This window comes from Chiroxiphia lanceolata, chromosome 5 (assembly GCF_009829145.1).
Source record: "Chiroxiphia lanceolata isolate bChiLan1 chromosome 5, bChiLan1.pri, whole genome shotgun sequence".
Classification (NCBI taxonomy): domain Eukaryota; kingdom Metazoa; phylum Chordata; class Aves; order Passeriformes; family Pipridae; genus Chiroxiphia; species Chiroxiphia lanceolata.
The window spans coordinates 30654666-30668138 of record NC_045641.1 but is presented as its reverse complement, the minus strand read 5'-3'; the positions used below and the strand labels follow the sequence as shown (position 1 = coordinate 30668138).

At 39.9% G+C, this 13473-nt stretch overlaps 1 protein-coding gene across 1 annotated transcript in view; it reads left to right on the top strand.

The window, feature by feature from the left end:
• NELL2 (neural EGFL like 2) overlaps window positions 1-13473 on the top strand; it is a 146644-nt gene that overhangs the window by 50600 nt on the left and 82571 nt on the right. Inside the window, 1 exon segment of the mRNA XM_032687990.1 lies at window positions 13053-13144. Within this exon segment, the coding sequence (XP_032543881.1) occupies window positions 13053-13144 (92 nt within the window).

Below are 13473 nucleotides of genomic sequence, written 5' to 3'. Positions count from 1 at the left end.
ACAGTCTACAGTTTCCTCGTGGGGGGAAAGTGGAGAGACCTGCACTAATCTGTTCTCTGTGGTGACCAGTGACAGGACCCATGGGAATGGCATGAAGGAGGAGATTTAGGTTAGATATAAGGAAAGGTTCTTCACCCAGAGGGTGGTTGGGCATGGGAACAGACTCCCCAGGGAAGCAGTCATACCACCAAGCCTACCAGAGTTAAGAAAGCGTTTGGATGATACTCTCAGGCACATGATGTGACTCTTGAGGTTGATCCTGAGCAGAGATAAGGGTTGGACTTGATGTTCCTTGTGGGTCCCTTCCAACTTGGCATATTCTATGATTCTACTGTGGTCAAGTGTTGTGGTTGTGGAGGTGGGAATATGAGTGCTACTTGAAATTTCTGGGACTCACACAGGCAAATGTCTTGAAACATGCACTCCGCTGCCGTGTTCTAACCCTTCGAGTTCACAAAGCATTTGGACAATGCTCTCAGGCACATGGTGTGACTCTTGTGGTTGTCCTGTTGGAGGGCCAGGAGTTGGACTTCAGTGATCCTTGTGGGTCCCTTGCAACTCCAAATATTCTATACTTCTAATGCATCAGTTTAACCTCCTGTTCACACATTTGCACCTTTGTTTCTGTTTCCAGTGTGACATCTTAAGCCCCATGAAAAGTCAGTGGAAGGAATAGGTTGATTCTTATAGTGTGAACCCACCTTGGCTTCTGCTGTACTCTGAAAACTAGCCTGTGTGTACAGTCTTTCACCATCTTGGAAACTGTTTACCAGTGCTGTTTGAAGCAAGTCACAGTCATTCTTCCTCTTGCTGTCTGTCAGTTGAATGTAGACAGCAAAAACCCTGCCCTTTGTTCTTTTCATTAAAATTCCATGTTTTCAAGTCTAACATCTTCTAAACATGTGTGGACGGATGTCAAGGTCTGTTAAATAAAATCCTAAAGTAGTTTTTGAAATAAAATGGGGTTTTTTTGAACAAAAAATGCACTCTCCCTTGGAGAATGATAGCCCTTGCATTTCTCCTCACAAGCTGTGAAGGTCATACTGCAAAAACAGATGGGATGCTGCCTTTTAGAGTGCAGCTCTTAGGACACCATGGTTGACCTGGAAATAGGGAGAGGCATTGAGAAAATATATTTAAGGAGGTGTGTTTGTTGTTGCTATTAATTACTTGCATTAAGGTAACTTTACAACCCTGCTGCTATGAAGACGCATTGAACTAGTTATTGCACACACAAAAGACTGTCCTCTCTTCTGCAGGATTTGACAGTTTAGAGTGTAAGAGAAGAGGTAGATACTGAATATAGAACCAAAGATGTGGGGGAAGCTAAAGTAGAGTCATTGTTCTGTCAGGCTTCTCTCAGGTGTGACTGTGCACTTCTGCCTCAGTGTACACAAGCTTTGACTTGGGGCTGTTGACACTGTGGGCTGTATCTTGGTTTCTGATTCAGGACTGTGTCTGCAGGAAATGGGCATACTGAGTTACTGATACTTATTCAAGATCTGAGGGAAACATTTTCCTTTTTTATTGTTCTCAAGATATTTTACATCCATTGTTTTAGCTCTTAGAATAACAGAGTTTGGAGGAATGGGGAAGGAGAAGCTAATTTGACTATCTGATATAGTTCAGTATGGTAGTAATGTTATCTCCAAAGCACATTGCTAGCATTATGGTTATTTGCTCCTCACATTTCTCATGGAAATACCAAAGTATTCCTCATATATTGAGGCACGGGGGGGGCGAGATCACAGGCAATGGGAGGTGGATTCATATTCTCAATCCCAATAAAGTTCCCTCTAACAAACCAGATTATTTCATAGGAGAGACAGTACTTTTTCTTGCCCAAATGTCTTATCTGTCCAGGTTGATCATCATAAATCCTTTGTCCCTATATAATTCTACTAAATATCCATACTAAATCTCTGTAACTAATGAAAAGAAAGCCTTTGCTGATAGTATATTGATAACAAACTGAAGAATTTGTCAATGCAAACTGCTATTTTTCTCTCGCGTTTTCAAGAGTTTGAAGAAAATGAAAACCCCTGACAATGGGTTTCATATAATCCATTAAGTATTTTGTCTGAATGCTATTTAATCCATTCCAGTAATTTCCAAGATTCTTGGTAATGAAATGAGTTACATATAAAGTTCCTATTTCTTTTCTATATCATTGAAATTGCAGTTATGCTTTGCCTTATAGAGGTTAGATGCTAATTGACAGTAATTAAAAATGAAATATTTTTTTAATTGTACTTTCTGATTCTTGGTTTCCATATAAAGGTAGTGGAAAAATATATGGTTTCTGTACAATGGAAAAGGAAAAAAGTGAGTTTGTTAATGTATCAGTAAGATAGAAGTATTGCAGGTTTCCTAGACACTGGCATAAACTATAGCCCCATATAGACAAACACACCTGGTTGCACAGAGTGTGCGTTAGACAAGTTTGTCTAATGTCTGGAAAGGTCCTCCTAAAGACAATAGGTGTGTTAACAGATATAATTTTTTTTTAATTATCAGTAACTCTAAGGATTTCTTGTTGCCAAACAAAAAGGAATAGTCACATTAACAGTTGCTATGTCCAACTTACTGTTTTTCCATGGTTGTGTTGGAGAATCAACAGATGCGCTTGGGAGAAATTAACTCTGACAAAGCAGAATCTGTGAACATCTGCTCCAGCTACTTTTAAATTTTTAATTATTTCAAATGCTGAACTGACTGTAGACATGAAGTATTGTATTGTTTGGAAATGTGCAATGGATAATAGTAATTTCTAGCAACCTTGAGAAACAGGGGCATGATGTTAGATGTAACAGGTTTCTATTTGAAGTTTTCTTTTGAAAATTTCCAAAACTATTGATAATACCTGATTTTTTAAAGTTAGTTTTTGATTAAATGTTATTTGATAATGAATGTTAAGAGTGAGTATATAACAAATTTGGAAAGCCAGTTTGCATGACTGACTTTAATCAAGATTTCAAAAAATGTTTTTACATTGCTCTCTGTGTTAGAAACCTTATGCTGAACTAATGCTAAGGACTTAGCTTAAGAATATTAAATGCAGTTCCTGGAGGGCTTTTGATTATGCCAACTCATCCTGTCATTGTGGCTGAAGTGAGGGAGTAAGATGAGAGATGGAAGGATGGGCAGATTCCTTATGTGGGAACAAAACTGGATAGAAGAAATGTTGGGAGCATGAAATCCTGTCAGTTCCTGTACAGAGCTAGATACAGGTGCTTTGAAAGAACTAAGATCCAATAACAGTGATACATGTGTTTGTCCACTCCTGGGAATGTCTAAACACGTTAGACTGGCCTGCACAAAGAAGGCCTAGGTGAGTATTGCTGCAACAACCAAGTTAACGAGGGGCTGTCATTTGTAGGAGTAGTGAAAGCACTTGGATTTGAGAGGAAAGTAAATACAGTGAAGTGGATGCCAGGTCACATGATGTTGTGCCTTCACCAGGGAGAAGTGTGCACCAAAGTCACAGTGCAGAATTTCTACCTTAAATATCTGTGGAGATTGTTCTGGGCCGAGGAGAATCTGATGGAAGGTGGAAGCATATGTAGGGTCGCTGATAGTCACTCATGTATGGGTGTAGTCTGTGGGGATCTGGCAAGCTGTTGGTCAAAAACCCCCATGACTGTTGGAAATAGCTGTAAATTTTTGGAGCAGAAGCTGTTTGGAACTTCTGTAACTTGGGAGCACAGAAACATTGCTTCAAAGTTATTTTCACACTAATAAATGCCAGTTTTACTATATTATGGTGAAAAGTGTAGTTTTGTTGTTTGCATAGGATGTTTCTTAATACTGTCAAATGAAACTCAAAATCTCTGAAGATGCTGCCACTCAGAGGCACTTGCCTTTTACTGAACATGGTCATGTGATCTGTGTCCACAAAGCTGTAGAGAGCCATCTCAGTAGTTACATGCAAAAATGTGTCTTTTAAAATTATGCATAATTGGTGCACTCTCTTTTTTTCATGGCAAATCCCCATGAATAAAATGCATTATTCCCCTCTGCCACCCTGTTTGAAGTCTCTGTGGAGCACAGTAACAGTAGCCCCCTGTAAGCAGAGCTGCAGGAGTAGGTGTGTGTCTTCCCATGTCATGTCCATGGATGGTCTTATTATATGACAATGGAGAACACAACCTTCTATTTACGTAATAAATTAGTACTGATTAGTGATAACTATTTAGCTCTCATAGATTTCAAAATAGAGACTCAAAAGTGTGCAAGTCTTTAGCAGTTTTTCATTAATTTCAGAAATTCTCAACACTCAGTCTTAATCAATTAATTGAATTTCATCTTGCATATGGATCCTTGTGACTTGAGGCTTTCTGATGAGTGTATAGGTGAGTTTAAGCATGTTTTGAAGTATAAGATATTCTAGGGAGGTGTCCAGTTTTCTACACTGTGCCATTGTTCTTTTAACAAAGTTTTGGAAAAGTACCTTTTACAACTAGCCCAGTAGTTCATCTGAGAGAAGGTGGAACCGAAGCAGAAATTTCCCTGTCATTAGGGACTGTCAGCATTTGATGCAATAGCTATTTGCACCTTTGCTAAATACAGCTATGTCACTGCTGCTGAGGATAGCTGGCACACAGAGTCCATCGGATAATGTCTAATCCCACCTTTATAGGGATTAAGCAGGCATGTAATTTTGCATTGGAGTTGTCTTGGTCTGGCAGACTCCTGTGCTGTTTATAAACCTTTAATATAACTAATACAGTGGTCATATATTGCTTTTCTTCTCTTGTTACCCTCTAAGGCTTTTGTCTTGGCATTTGATTTTATTGTTTGACATTTTGCTGTGAAAGTTATTTGAGTATCGCATGGCCAACATAGTTAATTTGTCATAAAATGGTTGGAGATTTTGATCACATTAGTCATGGCCAGGTTTTCAAAATCCTATGTTTAGAGTCCAGAATACTCCAGTTCTGTTTAACAAGCAGAATTTGGTCTGTTGCTCTAAAGCCAAAGTTTTGCATGTCTGCCAGTAGAACTGTTTTGGCCGCTCTATTTAACCAAGCTGAAATTGCCATGGGAGTGGCAGTAATGCAATTTCTAAGAGAAGGTGACATCAAACACATTGTACAGATTAGATCTTTGCTTACCAGGAGACAGCTCGCTTTGTGCAATGTGATGTCCATTGGCTTTGATTGGCTGTGGGCTCCTTCCCAGACTCCCCTGTCTGGCAGCCTAATTTATAAGTTTTATTTCATCTGTTAGGTCTATTTGCCTCAGCTGAACTGCTATCCACAGAGTTTTTAGTCACATTTTCACGTACTTTTTCAGTGTTCAAATTGCTTTTTTAGTCTTTAAAGATACCTCAAGGAACCCTCATTCCAGGGCTGAGATGAATTCTGTAGACGACTTTTCAACAAGAACATGTAGGATAGATGAATTATGTCATTTCCTCGTAGTAGTTGATAAAAATATAGGAAACATGAGAGGTAGGGGAAGGAATTTATTATTTTAGATTGACTCCTTGCCAATGTGACTAAGCAGCCAGTTAGTGTTGTTTGAGGCGGCTCACACTGTAGATGCTCTTAAGTGATTGTAAAAGCAGTGTAGAACAATGACTTTTTGTTTTAAATGTAATAGAGACATTTAGCTTTCCCAACGAATAAGAAATAACACACAAATAGCAATTGATTCCTTACTATGATAAAATTTCGAATCAAATTTTGTTTTTTCAGCTGGGGAAGCAGAAGCAGATATATGCAGCTTTTCAGCAGTGATTGACTGGAAAAATATACAGCAATATATTTTTTCAGCTTGAAGTTTTTGAATTGTTGAGGGATGTGGCATGAAATGAGTCACATCTTCAGCCTCACTGACTGCGGTAACAGCAAAGCTTGTGCTCTCCAGAAATTGAGCAAAGATGAAATAATGCCCAAATCCCTGCAAAGATAACTGAGAAAGGGGTGAGAGCAATGCCTAGTAATGATATGGCAGTCAAGAGAGAGAAATTCAGGAAAGGTGATGATTGTCTCTGTGTATACTTCTAAGGATAAAACCACACTGTGGTTTTGCACTATGTAAGCTTGCAAAGTAGGATTAATGGGACTTACACAATGCCTAAACCTTGATCTCTCAACAGTAGAAAACGTAGTCAAGGAGATTCCAAGGAGGAGGTTGGAAAATTAAGTGAATGAGACAGGTTTGGAGGGCTTTTTGCGTGTGCTAATTTTGGGTGAGTTTCCCCCCTCCAACAAACCAACGTAAATGAACAAAGAATGTGGCAACATAGGCTTAATTATCAGATTTAAACTGAACATTCGTAATTACTGACAAATTTCACAAAACTTCAAGCCCCATCTACCACTCATCGGGCATCTTGTATTCTTATGAATACAAGAAATTAAAGTGGTTTGAGGAGTTCACTACAGTGCTAAACTTTCTGTTTTCTCTTGGTGATAAGTCTGAGTCCGATTCAGCTTAGATACCACAGGGGAGTGTACAGGCATTCCTTATGGGAAGGCATACGCAGTCTAGACAGTGAAGGTGTGATAAATACAGAAATGAGAAAATGTACTATATGACATCCTGAGAACTCAGCAAACATAAGACAGGTAGTGGATTTTGCATGGACGTTTTAGAAAATGCAAAAAGAAAGTGTCATTTGGAGGCAAGGGAAGAAAAAAAAAGGACTGTGGATGAGAAGTGGTGGTTTGACAAACTGTTGATAATTCATTGAGCAAACACAACAGCCAGTGGGCTCCTGAAAATTCCTTTTGCTGGATGAATATGGAAAAGATGCCATATCATGACAGCATGTTAAATAATACTGCAGAGAATAGTTGTATTATCACTACAACTGTGTAAATGTAAGCAGACCTTGCTAATAATTTTTCAGACCCCGTACACATAATTACCAGTGCAATATTTGATCACTTTCCGTATACAAGTAGATCAAGGGTAGTCAAACTTCTGAGCAGGTGTTATAGGCTTCCTGTTTCATCTTCTTAGAAACCTGTGCTTTTCATAATATACATTATTTTAGGTACTGAGGGAATGTGGAAATTCGATGGCAAGAGGAAATGGTTGATGTAATACAACTGTAGATGAAATCCTACATAGGCAATAACTATCAAGATCTTAAACAACTAATCATCAGATAATGTCTTGACTGTGACTCACTCTGTCGAATGAGAGGATTTAGGAAGATGAAAGATGATATGCTTCCCCAGTGAGATACCAATCACAAACTAATCAAGATATCCTGGGAAGCATCTAGCCAAGCAGAAATTAAATCTTTGCTGGACTTTTCCAATTACACAATACTAGTCCAGATGTTCATGTTGCTGAAACATCTTTATTTTTGAAGGAAAATAAAGACAGGAAACACCATCATCATGGGATGTTAACTGGCTGTGACAGTTGCTGTAAGGAGACAGGAGGAACATTCTGTTCCACTTTGCCTTGATGTGGGTTCCAATGTCTTAGGATGAAAGTGAGGCAGAAAAGAAGTTGATAGCTTTGTCATCCTAGAAATCTTTCCAAGTATGCTCCATACTTACCTAACCAGACAATCTTAGTTTTTAGAACCTTCAGATAACTTGATGGAAATATGCCCTTTGCTGTTTGTCAGGATGCCTCGTAGGTGGGCAGTGGAAGAGGAGTGGGCTGGCAAGAGAGCAGGAAAGAGACAGAGGCATTTATGGCAGTATTGAGAGAAGAAAAGAAAGTGTGCACTGACAAACTTATACCATTGCTAAGCCCACTGATATCTGTTATGTTAAATAAATACAGAGCCGGGGTACTGTTGTAGATGAAATGCCTTTGTGTTTTTGGCTAGGTTATCATGGGTGAGAAGAGAAAACCTAAGTGACGGTGCTCCAGTTTAGAGCTTCAGTTCTTACTTACCTTAGTTCTTTCTGCTTTTTATGGAAGGAACTGCCCAAATATGGTAGAATCCTTCATGTTTTAGAGAACACTAGTAGAAAAAAATAATCCAGGTAGTCTTTATTTCAGTGATTTTAAGAATAAATATTCCTTTTGAATGTAGTCATTGAGAGCAGCAATACATAAGAAGACATGCTTGTGTTTGTACTTAAGAGTTGTCAATTTATTTTCAATTAATTTTTTTCAATTGGGCATTTATTACTTGTTGGGTTTTTTCTCTTTTCTTTAACATAGTTTGGTCATTCTGTTTAGACAGGTCCCTGATACCTGGGAGCTTTAAAATCTTGCTGACAAAGCCACAGCAAATTGCTTAGAATGTTTATTTAGGGGAGTTCAATGGATGAGATGTAATTTTCTTAGCTGCCCAGTGGAAGCAAAGTCAAGTGACATGGGAAGAATTCAGAGATGCTGCTTGCCACTGTAGGGAAGAAATTCATGTGGCCAAAGCGCAACTGGAGTTGAAGCTGTTCAGAACTGTGGGGGACAATACAAAGAGTATTTTTTCTAATATATTAATGGCAACAGGCAGTACAGAAATATCATTGGCCCGTTTTAGGATGAGGATGGTCATCTCACAAACAGGGGCAGATACAAGGTGTCTCTGTCTTCAACATGGATGACAGACCAAGGGGGTCAGTGCCCTGAACTGGAGGACCTTGACTGTGAGAATGATCAACTCCCAGTCAACACTGGAATTGCACAGGACCTGCTACTCAAGCTGGATCCCTATAAATCTATGGGGCCTGATGAAATTCTTCACACAATTCTCAAAGAGCTGGCTGATATCATTGCAAAACCTCTCTCAATGATTTTTGAGTGGTTTTGGGAATCCAGAAAGGTCCCAGCTGGTTGGAAGTTTGTCCTGATTTGTGAGAAGGCAAGAAGGAGGACCCCAGAAACTACAGGTCTGTCAGTCTCACTTCAGTGGCTGGTAAAGTTATGGAGAAGATTATTCTGGGAGGTATTGAAAAACACCTGAAAGACAATGCAGTCATTGGTCACAGCCAGCATGGCTTCATGAGAGGAAAGTCCTGCTTTTCCAACCTGATTTCCTTTTATGACAAGGTAACCCACCTAGTTGATCAAAGGAAGCCAGTTGGTGTCATCTTTTCATCTTTTTGGATTTCAATAAGGCTTTCGATATTGTCTCTCACAGGATCCTTGTGGACAAACTGTCCAGCACACAGCTGGATAAACATATCATGTGGTGGGTGAGCAATTGGCTCATGGGTTGTATGCAGAGGGTAACAGTGAATGGGATAACACCTCACTGGTGACCTGTCACTGGTGACCTGTCACTAGTGACCTGTCACTAGTGAGGTCCTACAGGGCTCCATCTTGGGCCCTGTGCTCTTCCACATCTTCATAAATGACTTGGATGATGGACTGGAAGGGATACTAAGTAAGTTTGCACAAAACTGGGAGGACCTGTTAAGTCCCTTGAAGGCAGGGAGGCCCTGCAGAGAGACCCTAACAAATCAGAGGACTGGGCAATCACCAACCAAGTTCGACAAGGGGAAGTGCTGGATTCTGCACCTGTAATGGGGTAACCCTGGATGTTCGTACAGTCTGGGGAATGAGATGCTGGAAAGCAGTGCCCTGGAAAGGGATCTGGGGGTCCTGGTCAATGTCAATTTGAATATGAGTCAGCAGTGCCCTGGCAGCCAGGAGGGCCAACCATGTCCTGGGAGGCATCAGGAAAAGCATCGCCAGTCAGTTGAGGGAGGGGATTGTCCCACTCTGCTCTGCGCTGCTGCAACCTCACCTCGAATATTGTGTGCAGTTTTGGGCACCACAGCGTAAGAAAGATATAAAGCTCTTATAGGATGTCCAAAGGAGGACAACAAAGATGGTGAAGGACCTCGAGGGGAAACCGTATGAGAAGCAGCTGAGGTTATTTGGCAGTTCAGCCTGAAGAATAGGAGACTGAGGGGAGACCTCAATGCAGTCTACAACTTCCTTGTAAGGGGAAGAGGAGGGACAGTTCTCTGTGGTGACCAGTGACAGGACCTGAGGGAATGGCCTTGTAGTGAGTTGACCCTGGGCAGATACAAGGGCTCCAGCACACGTACGGTTGTCAGCAGGCAGCCATCAGAGACAATGAGTGCCTCCGGTCCTGCTCCTTGCCTCAGCTTTTATATCTGGGTTGACGTCATATGGTCTGGAATATCCCCTTGGTCAGTGTGGGTCAGCTGGCCTACTTGTGTCCCCTCCCAGGATCTCGCCCTTGATTGAAGAAGGAATGTTACAGTGCTGTGCTCAGCAGTAGCCAAAACATGGGTGTGTTATCAACACTCCTCTAGCTACCAATGCAGAGCACGGCACTGTGAGGGCTACTGTGGGGAAATAAATTCCAGCTCCACCAGACCCACCACAGGCCTGAAGCTGTGTCAGGGGAGATTTAGGTTAAATATTAGAAAAAGGTTTTTCACCCAGTGGATGGTTGGATACTGGAACAGGCTCCCCAGGGTGAGCTTATGACCACTGGGTCACAGCTCCAAGCCTGACAGAGTTCGGGAAGCATTTGGATGATCCTCTCAGGCACATGATGTGACTCTTTGGGTTGGTTCTGAGCAGGGAAAAGGGTTGGATTTAATGATCCTTGTGGGTCCCTTTCAACTCCACATATTTTGTTATTCTGTCATGGCCAAGTGTTGTGATTGTGGAGGTAGGAATGTGAACACTACTTGAAACTTCTGGGACTCACACAGGCAAACATCTTGAAACATGCACTCCGCTGCCATGTTCTAACCCTCGAGAGTCTTCGAGTATATGAAGATACATGGGAAAGGGCCAAGGGCAATCTGGGCAAAGCCATCTCTCACACACACAGACTTTCTAAGTTTTCCTTGTTTCCAAGGCTTTATGGAGGAGAGCTGATTTTCTTGCAGAAAGCATTTGTGATACTGTGTCATTGCATTACAATGGTTTCATGTGCCAAGACTTCCAAAGGCTGTTGGTGGAATAAAAAAATAACTTTTTGATTTCACACTAGGCTGGAGGTGTTCCCTTGATGGCTCTTCTGTGTATGTTATTTTCTGTGTTTCTTTGAAGAAACAGAGTTTTATTGCTGTTGATAAGGAGACTGGACTTTGAGGCAGTTTGGGTAATTTTTTTTTAAGATGTCTGAGTCATCTGACTCACATGTTGAGAATATTTTGGCTTTAGGAGTATGTATTTTCCTCCAAGATAGAATGACAGTGATTTTGATGTATTTTGCCTTTCCTGTGAACAGGCATAGTCTGCCTATTGGGAACATGAGGATGTGTTAAGTTAACAGTTCTTTGCCTTTGTGTGGTCCTTCGGTATTGCTGTACTTCATTTTTTCCTGTCACATGTAGTTGTTCTTAGAAGCTTGAAATGTATGGGGCAAGGGAGAGGGTTTAATGTATGAATATTTCAGTTTAGTGTCATGGGCTTTAACGCACAGAAGGTGATATATATGACTGGATGATTGTCTTGTCCTGTCTGGATTCAAGATCTCTTAGTCCCTGGTAAAGATTTATATAGAATTTTTTCATATACTTCCTTCTAGAAGAGCTTGTTTTCTGGGACAGGAAAGAGACACTGTGTTGAGGTTTTTTGACTCTAACTTTTCTTTGTGGATGTTGTACAAACTTCCTCCTTCTGTTAACCCTAGGACTCTCCTCTAGACTCTCCCCTTCGGCTCTTTTCTACACTTTCTTTATTAAGTCTGACTTTAAACTCTGCTGTTCATGGGATTTAAAGCACTGTAACATGCTGGGATATTAATTCTTGAAAGTGCTCTGCAGGCTTATATCACACAAGATACTTCATATTTTATAAGGTATAACTCATATTTTTGAATTTAGAAAAACATTTTTGTTGGTGTACCTATTACTTCTTTTTCAACATCAGTTACAACATTTTACTTTTTACATGCTGACAAATTAATAAGAAGGAGCTGCAAGTTAAAAAAAAGTAAAGCAGAAATGAAAATAGCAAGAGTAATGATAATTAATATAGGTCATGCAAAATAAAAACAAACAAAAAACCCCATTCTTGTACTTTAGATATTTTAAAATGTCTAGAAGTTGTAGTCTATTAGCAGAATAAGTAAATCTCTCTGTCAAAGTATAATTGATTTGCGTCTCCAAATCAATGATTAGCAAATTAGACCTCTAACATGTAATCTAGGAACTTGGAAGTTGTAACCTACTCCTGTTATTTCATGATTATGGTTACTTGATGAGCCTTGACTGTGTCCTAAGCAACAGAGACAGACATCTGATTTTCTATACCTAGCAGTTATGTTTACTCAGCCTTTATACTTTACATAATATAGTTGCAGTAATGGACCCATTAAAAACAAAAAAAGCAAGACAGTTTGCTGTGAAGATCTTTTATGTAACTCTTAAATACTGAATACGAACTTTAGTGAGCAATCCAGTATGAGCTGTGTCAGCATGCAGCTGTAAAACCCAGTGCTGCCAGAGCACAGAAATGGCACCAGGCCAGGTCATGGTATAATAAACACCAATCCTAGGGATATCATTCTGTCATTTGATCATTGAAGACTTGAGTCAGTTCCTGTACAGAAAATTCATATACTCTAATGTACTTCAGCAGTAATGGTAAACAACTAGGATAATCAAGATACAAATACATAATGTTTAAATGAATGTGATGAAACATCAGAGAGCTGTGATAACAAATAAACATGTGGCTTCAGTGATCAACCTTCATCGTGTGATTTTCCTCTTCAAGAAACTAATTATCTATTCATACCCTGGCACTGCTCTCACAGTTCCATCTTCCTGTGCACCCCTGAGCTGTGTTGCAGGCAGTCATAGCTTCCTTGGTGTCACCTGAGACACGTCTCTTCTGCTGTCTCAGTAGCTACCTGTACTCCATATTTCTTCAGTATCCTTCACCTTCTACTTATGTGTACTTTTCTGGTTATTTTGGGTTTTTTTTTCTCCTCTGATTTTTTTTTCTTATGATATACAAGAGTCGTAGAGATAGGTTTAGAATATTCTTGCAGCCAGTTCAGTCTTCTCTTTTTGAAATGCAGTTATCTTTAAGAAAATGTATCAGTTCTATAAACAGAGTGCCAACACTTTTATACAAAATCACTGTGTTTTTTTTTTAATTTTTTTTTTTTTTTTTATTTTCCTCTGAAGCGGTGTGTGTATTTGAAGGCAGAACCTACTTTGAAGGACAAAGAGAAACTGTGTATTCAAGCTCAGGGGACTGTGTTCTCTTTGAGTGCAAGGTAAGAATACTGTTGATGGAAAAAAAATTCTTGCATGTTAGAATTATCAAAGTCCCACTGAAAGAAACTTTTGAAATACAGACAGGTCTACCTTTAGAAGTGACAACAGGAAAGAGATTTAATAGGTCCTGTGTTTATTTTGTCTTACTGAGTTCCACATAAAATTTTGCAAATAAATTTACTTTGCATAGCTGGAAGCTTTGATGATGCAGCTTGACAATCCAGCAGCATTCTTTCCTCCCTAGATATCATCTCCATGATCAGTAGTAGAACAGCAGCAGACTACCTTATGTTTCCATGTGCAGTGTTACTGTTCAAAATTATGTGCT